The sequence below is a fragment of the Scophthalmus maximus genome, chromosome 11 (genome assembly GCF_022379125.1).
Source record: "Scophthalmus maximus strain ysfricsl-2021 chromosome 11, ASM2237912v1, whole genome shotgun sequence".
NCBI classification, from domain to species: domain Eukaryota; kingdom Metazoa; phylum Chordata; class Actinopteri; order Pleuronectiformes; family Scophthalmidae; genus Scophthalmus; species Scophthalmus maximus.
In genome coordinates this window covers 3,417,057-3,425,000 of record NC_061525.1, presented here as the reverse complement: position 1 = coordinate 3,425,000, position 7,944 = coordinate 3,417,057, and the positions used below count along the sequence as shown (strand labels likewise).

General features: G+C 39.8%; 2 protein-coding genes across 8 annotated transcripts in view; one reads left to right on the top strand and one right to left on the bottom strand.

The window, feature by feature from the left end:
- The window catches only part of sdhdb (succinate dehydrogenase complex, subunit D, integral membrane protein b), a 9,123-nt gene extending 8,058 nt beyond the window's left edge, over nt 1-1,065 (top strand). The window contains exon 4 of the mRNA XM_035621696.2: nt 1-1,065. This exon is cut by the window's left edge and continues 620 nt beyond it. The gene's annotated coding sequence lies outside the window, so the exon portion shown is untranslated.
- A 333-nt stretch (nt 1,066-1,398) lies between these two features.
- LOC118299517 lies at nt 1,399-6,113 on the bottom strand. Of its 7 annotated transcripts, none has more exons than XM_047335863.1 (8): nt 5,756-6,113; nt 5,498-5,549; nt 5,102-5,237; nt 4,529-4,601; nt 4,342-4,353; nt 4,117-4,254; nt 3,149-3,291; nt 1,399-2,365 (listed from the first exon to the last, which is right to left on the bottom strand). In XM_047335863.1, exons 4-8 carry the CDS (start codon nt 4,590-4,592, stop codon nt 2,141-2,143), a joined length of 582 nt encoding a protein of 193 aa, XP_047191819.1. In that variant the 5' UTR covers nt 4,593-4,601; nt 5,102-5,237; nt 5,498-5,549; nt 5,756-6,113; the 3' UTR covers nt 1,399-2,140. The 7 variants fall into 7 exon arrangements, with proteins under 7 accessions (XP_047191819.1, XP_047191820.1, XP_047191821.1 ...); XM_047335864.1 differs by having other exon boundaries at nt 4,108-4,224; nt 4,526-4,601; nt 5,756-6,080; XM_047335865.1 differs by having other exon boundaries at nt 4,108-4,224; nt 5,756-6,075.
- Between the last annotated feature and the right edge of the window lie 1,831 nt (nt 6,114-7,944).

Below are 7,944 nucleotides of genomic sequence, written 5' to 3'. Positions count from 1 at the left end.
ATCCGGTGTAACAGCACAGCACTACCGACATTACTTCCCTCAGCCTCCAAGCTCCCTCCCACCACGTACTCACGATTCACACGGTCCATGTTTTTTTTGTTGCTACAGCCTCATCGTGCTCCCGCTTCTTTAACTGACCGGAGCAAACGCTGTTGGCATCTTTAAAGCCAGAGGTTGCTTTGTCAGCCGAGTGAGCGGGGGACGGTGTTTTTTTTCCGTGCGGAGAGGAGCATCCTGAACTTGCCTGCTGTAATCCTGGAGATACGCTCTGCTGCTCCTCTGAAGGTGCATCAAAGAACGTAAGCTCCTATCCCATAATTCAAGCCAATCCAATACTCGGCTGTCCTGTGCGTCTCCAGCAGAAGGGAACACTTGCCAGCTCACGGCGTATAAGCTAACAGCCGCAGAAAGCCGTCCTCTGCCAACGTAATATCCCTCAAGACCTTAACAGTGACGAGTCGTACGATTACCTCCGTAACATATTGACTCGTGTTGTATTTAATGTATGAACTACAAACTCCTTCCGCTGTGTGAGAGCAAAGTTCACGAGACAAACTGGCACAATTTGAAATATTTAAAAAAAAATTGCATTTATTTTGATCATTTGGCTTTTTTTTTTTTATTAAACAAACTGACAAATAGGGCAAAATAAAAAGTCAATGTAATCTTGGAACATGTACTCGTCGTATATAATTATTGTTAATCTTTGCATGCAGCTATTGGCAGGAGTTCTTTACCGTAGCCTGAATGGGCAGGTTACAGGTTCATGGATTCTGTCTTTTGTTCATGAGCGCCCGCGCGTTTGGTGTCGGCCTGTTTGCTTCGTGTGTCAACTGTCAATTTGTACATTTCCTTTTCAGTCGTCATTTCCGATTATACGCACAAAATTGGATGTTGGCGGGAGGAGTGCACTGCTCCTGCCACAGCAGAATAAAATTGTCTTTGTTTTCATATTTTTTTTTGACATGTTATCTCTACATAAAATACACTATGTACACAATTACAAAAGGTGTATAATGTATAAAAAAAAAGGCCATTACTCCAATAAATCGGTGTACATGTCTACATGGGGCAGTTGTGGTGGATACATTGGGACTGTCAAGGTAAAATCTGAAATAATAGGCACTTTTACATTGGACAGTGGGCTGAAACACAACCAATTTAAATAGCATTTTTGACCCATTAGTTAGTTTCAGAAATAAAATCAACTGCCTAAGCTGAGATGAAGACAAATACTGTCAGGGCAGGAAACATAGCCTGTGTGATACAGTCTGTAATTGGCAGAAATTTAACAAGCAAAAAGAAGGAAAAAGTTACTTTGGCTGCATCCAGGTGCACCTACACCACGTCCATGGAATCAGGATTTCTCTGGTGCGAAGGATGAACTGAAGTCAAAGGTTTATTTTATTTAATCTTTATTTATTCAGGCATTGGGATTAAAAATCTCCTTTTCAGGAGAGGCCGACAAATTACAGACAAAAACAATACAAGAATAGAAAACTTTGTGTTCCAATAGTAACTGTTCGAATTCTCCAAGTTTGTCATTCATTCCATTTAAAAAGCTGCAAATTAGTTAAACAGTTTTCCGAGATAAGTGTGAATACGGGGAATGTCCAAAGGGAAATAGTTGGTGGATCTTGTTCTGTAGTTCCCGGAGTTAACAGAAATGAGTGATGTAAGATAATCTGGCAGTTGTAACAGTAAAGCTTTATATACTTTTTTTTGGGTTGTGTAGAGAATCAGGAAAACTGACCTGAGTGAATGACAATCTACACATATGAATATGAATAAGTGCCGTTTGGGAAAAAAAGAAGTCAATGAAATGAGAACAGACTGAGAACATTCTTTTTCAAATAAAAATGTCTTCGTAAAATTGCTTTCCAATAAAACTTACAATGAAAACAAATCATGTAACATTCCATATTAAGGGAATTCAAATTAGTTTTTCTAACTATTTCCACTTAGTCCATTTATATATTTTACACAATGAATTCATCTTAAATTGGTATTGTGGTTGTTTAATATTGAACTCTGTGGTTCCATATGCTTCAGGTTAAGGTTATTTTCAATATCTAAATGTTACAATGAAGGATAATATCAACTCGAAACCCTGAGCTTTCACTATGATGACTTTACGAAATCATTCATTGCATCTGTTCAAATTGACCTCAGAGGAGTCGTCCACGCCGTCAGGACCTTTCATACGCAGCACCAGCTTCTTCAGAGAGGGCCGACCCTCGACGGGCTCGAATCCCAGGAATTTATTTGGGTACGCGATGGACTCAAACATGTACTTTTCACCCGAGAGTTTCGTCAGGCAGAACAGGGCCTTGTGTGCCGCCTCCGCAATTTCCCGTGGAAGGTCCTGTAGAAAAAAACAAAACAGTTGCAAACCTAATTTAATGGTCTCCTCTGTCACACTGCGGGAAATGAAACTGGCGCATCTTTTTGCAACTTGTCATCCCATGATTCATTGCATGTCAATTACTTTACAGGTTTACTGTATACATTACTCAACCTTATATTACTGTGTACGTTACTCAACCATATATTACTGTGTACGTTACTCAACCATATAATTATTTTGTACATTACTCAACCATATATTACTGTATACATCAATCAACCATATATTACTGTAATGTATTACTGTATACATTACTCAACAATATATTTCCGTGTACATTACTCCTCTCATGTTGCCAGTTTCGTTAATGTTTTATTTAGTTTTATTTATGATTTATAGATAATGGAGTATTCATTCCTTTTTATTTTTATTTGAAATGGAAGAACAATTTTTTTAATAAGCGCTCCTCTTGCACAAGTCTTGTAACAAGAGTTTCAAGAAATGTTTGTTTTGTAAATTCTGAATACGCTAAATGCATTTTATTCGCATTGCAAATGCTTTCGATGTTTAAGGAGATTTAAAGAGTGGCTGCGTCCATTTTTTGAGTATGAGGTGATATATTTTAAATGTTTAATTTAGAAATAATCCAAAACTATTCAGTAGATTACATTATTTTTGTAATCCAATGGATTATGTTACAGATTAGAAAAATGGCCATGTAATTTGTATTCAGTAACTGACTGCGTTTCAAAGTAATCTGACCCGACCCTACACATCACACACGTGACGTGTCCTTCTCACCATGGCCTCAGGGTAGATCTCATTGTGATCCCTGCAGCATGCCATTATCTTCTTGCCATTTCTGTTGGTATACAGCATGACTGAAATCCCCTGCATTTGCTCTAGGGAAGAGTCATTGTAGATGTGGATGTTGAACCTGCAGTCTGCAAAGGAAACACAACAAGCAAGTGAGGGGGAAACATATTCATTATCACATATTGAAGAATTATAGACAAAGACAATGGGCCTCATGCAAGAACTTGATGCAAGAAATGTTCATATTCCAATCCTAAATTTGTCCTACATCCGTTCGTACCGTGAGTTCGTGCGAATAGACCACGTCGGATTCATCAAAAGCTTCTATCTTCTGAGAAATGTGTAAATCATGTGCGTAAACAGGATGAATGTGCCCTGTCTGTATTGCCCAAAAGGCACAATGTACGGTTTCGCTTCCTGCTCCATGTCAGGAAGAGTTCATTCATGAAAACTGCGTCAAAGAGTAAAGAGAAGAAGTTTACATCCATAAAGGAAAGTGTATATTTTAGCAGCGTCAGCAGGAGTTAAGTGACGGACTAAAGCAGATCTGGTAATATTGTTGCGTAAGGTATACAGTAATATATTGTTGTTACACTGTAGAACATGCAGTAGAACATTCAGCATTTAGAAATTAAAATTAGTCTTACAAACAGAGCAAAATCTCTCTAATCGTGATCCTCACAACTGCACAACTGGACATCGACAACACAAAACATACACTGTATGCAGCGGCGCGTGTTTCTGTTTTGAGTAGTCTGTGCAAGCACCATTTCTACTTGGGGCTAACGTCACACGCTGAAAATCTAAAAATGCCATCCCAGTATCGATGCAATCGCGACTTTGTCGCAAAGTGTTGTCTGCCCCAGATCTGAGCACACATCCCCGGGTTGTTTATGGGACTATATATAAGCACGGTCTTTGTCTTTGTCTCGGCTGCACATTACCAGGCCGACATTGCTCCTGCGCAGACAGGTCTTGCAGTTGGAATTGTCCGTCATTGTTGAGCAGCAGGAATTTGTTGTCCTTGCATTGGAGATTATACGTGGGGCTGTGAAAGGAATCTGTGTAAGAGTCAGCCTCCACTTCACTCTCTATGAGAGAAAAAAATGTTATAACATCAGTAGCACTTGTGATGACTACTTGCATACATTCATATGTGTGTTTGTGTGTTTTCTTACCTGATTCGGCGCCTTGAAATAGACAAACAGCAGATTAGATTTTGGGATATATTATATACCAGCAATCAAAATCAACAGGGTTCATGTTGAAAGGATAGTGATAAACATCTGAGTACAAGGTATTATAACATAAATATGCAATCGTTGTAATATCTAATTCAACCTTAGAGAAATAATTAGGTACCACCGAAGTAGAAGGCGTTCGAGCTTGTCTCCAAAAATTGGACAGGTATGCAATTATTGGTCGCCATCAGGTAGACCTGGTAAAAAAACAAAACAAAACAGAACACGGTGTATATCCATGGATACTGCTGGGCGGTGACTTTTTTTTTTTTTTAAATACACACTGTGGTAGCCTTAGGCTTATTTGTATGTTAAAAATAGATGAAAGATATATCTGAAAAAATTTAGAATGGGCTGAGATGCGGTCCTGCACATGAGTTGGTGGGATGTTTATCATACACCTGCATGGAAGCATCTGCATCACCGAACCCAAACCAATAAGGAAAAAAGTGGGACAAACCAGAGGAAAGGCAATTCAAGAGACGAGAGCACCTCTGTCAGGTCCGACAACTTCGACCATTCACATACCCCACGCCCATTTTTAAGACTTTGTGGTGATCGCCGATTCTGCACTACACGGGATTCTGTATTTTTTTTCCTGCGCGCTATAGAGTTCAGGTCCCAACCGGCGATGATCACTTCTCAGTGGAACTTCACAGACTATTAAGGGCAAAAGGAAAAAATAAACTTGACTTACTTGGTGAGAGTATCCGATCTGTTCTGTTATCTCGCAGAGGGGCTTGCTTTGTGCTTTTGCCAGAGCAGGTTTGTCCAGTTCAAATCCAAAGCTTCACCTATTGTTTCTCCATCAACGCCGCGGATCCTTCTAATGGCTGTAGTGAAGACACGGAAGATCACAATGAAACCGCGAGTGTATGCACCTCGGGAGACCGGCGGCTCCCTGTGGGTTTCGCACGCTCTCCATCGTCGACCAGCGGCGGCCCTTTAAAGCCGCAATGACAATGTAAAAGAGTGATAACGCCGCAATATCAACGGGCGGCGGACGTCGCTGTTTATCTCATCCTCATTGCACTGTGACGCTGCAGCAGCGGTTTAGTTAATGAAAATTAGATCAAAAAGGTGCTCGACATACCTGTGGAGATAACCCCTCCGGATGGTCTCTGTCCCTCAGCAGGCACGGTCTCCTTTACACAAAGGAAAGTTAGCACAAAGACTTCAAACTTACATATACACATACACATATATATATATATGTGTGAGTGTGTATATTTAAAAATATATGTTTTTTCTCTCCGAGCGGTTATGACATGCTAACATACTCTTCAATGCTGCGTCCTCGTGGTCTAAAGTAGCTCCCTTTAAACAAGTTAAAAAAAACACAAACACTTACCTGACACTCCCCGTGGCCACAGCGTGCGTGGTCGGGTGCGCAGATGGGAGACAAAGCTTTTTCATATGACATCAGGCGGAAGTGAAACATTCTTTCATTCGTTTCCTTTCTCAAAAGTGTAAAAATGGCCTCTTTTTTTTTCTCTCTTCTTTTTAAGCCTGATATACCAATTGTACTCTCACTTCTCAAATACGTTTGGGTCCCCCCACCCACCCATGTCCGTGGTCTTCTGGAGGTCCAGGTTTAAGCAGGCAAGAAAGATCAGATAGGGGAAAATCACCAAACAAGGTCTGAAGTCAGAAAACTGTCCGAGTGTCAAACCACAGGCGAGAAATAACAATATGGTGATGAGTCACATGGTTGATTCAGCAGATGACATGCTTGTTCAGGAACAGGTTTGTTCCCAGGAAGACCCCCCCCCCCCCCCCCCCCACACACACACACACACACACACACACACACACTTTGTCAACCTCTTTTTGTCGTTCTCAGACCTCCTTTTGAAAAAATTAACTTTTTTAAGAGAGTTTGCCTGATCAGATAAAGATGAAATAAAATAAATAATAATAAAAGAACATACTAGTGCACATGTACATACACAACACATTTTAAAACACACTTCACGCCAGTGTTTACACAGTCCTTACTTATACTAACTTACTAATTTTCTACTGTCATTTTTTTCATTGCAGTGTCCACACTTCTTTATTTTGTCTTAAATTATCTTTGACCTTTCACCTTTGTACATAGATACAGGTATATATATATAAAGGTCCATATGGAAATAACTAGTTCATTATGATTATGTACATTTTTTTTTTTTTTCACACTTGCTTTGGCAATGTGAACTTCTGTTTCCAATGCCGATGAAGCTGCTTTGAATTTGAATTTGAACTAATAGAGGGAATAGGAGCAGTCGAGGTCGGAGCCGTGACATATGGTCTGTGTTTGTTGATAATGCCGTCAGTGTAACAGTGATTAACAAGAATATGTTACTGGCACATTCCACTGCAACAGAAAAGAAAAAGCAACACTATTCTATTATTAAAATAAAAAGCCCCCCATGGCATTTTGCACCTTAGGTGACCGACAATGATTTATATTTTATTTTGGAGTGTTTTCCTCTTTTGTTAATTTGCTCTTTACAATATAATAGCAATAACTTTATTAATAAAGCTCCCACAGTGTCAATGTGCTATACACACAAAAAAAAGACAAAGTAATAAAAAAGACAAGGGGAACAATAATAATATGTCAATAAGCCATGCAAGTGTAACAGAGAAAAACTACAAAATTAAAAAAAGACAAATTACATTATATGTTAAAACAATAAAATGGCTTTTGGCTGTGACAATGTAGCTGTCTGCCAGTAGAGGGCTTCAATGAGCTGAGGGGGAAACAAGACTGTGGTCTCTACGAGTAACATATCTATTCTATAGAATTCATATACCTGCTCAGCCATCAGGAATAACTGGCTGCATGTCAAAACAATATCAGGCTACATCTTTCGGAGCTATCAGGCCGAGGCACAAGTATGGAATGACTGAAATCCCCATTCCATCGGGTTACAGCGAACTACAGACGCTGCCAACATGCACCCTTCTTTATTTGCATATGTGAGCGATAGGTAAAGCAAAGACAGGGCGTGTAACTGTTTTCATTCGTCATTCTGTAAAAAGGGAGAAAATAAACGCCTGATCTCATCGTCCTGAGATTTAAACTCTCATGAGGTTGATTGGGTCCATTTTCCTTTGGATTCACTCAAGTCAACATGGACCCCAAGCAACTGTATTCAACAGAGTTGTTTTAATACTACTGAGCATTTTGTCTTATAATAACATGGCATCACCGACTGTCTGTCTCCTCGTCACGTCCATGAAACGCAAATTGTGATGATCATCAGGTATTTTGTCGAGAAACGTGCACCAACTACCGAACCCTCAACTTCATGGTAGTAGAATATTGATATAGAGTGTATTAATACTTGGGCTTTAAAATGGAGCACGTTACCTTGACTTGTGGGTGGTCAATTCTGCAGCAGACATATCAAAGGAGCACAGCTACTAGACTCCGTGAGAAATCCCCCTGTAGGAAAATAGATTCAAATGGAATAATGGAATAACGTGCGTAGCGCAAGCAAGATGTTTTCGCCTTTCAGAGGAAAGACCCAGATCAGACACTCAGAGATC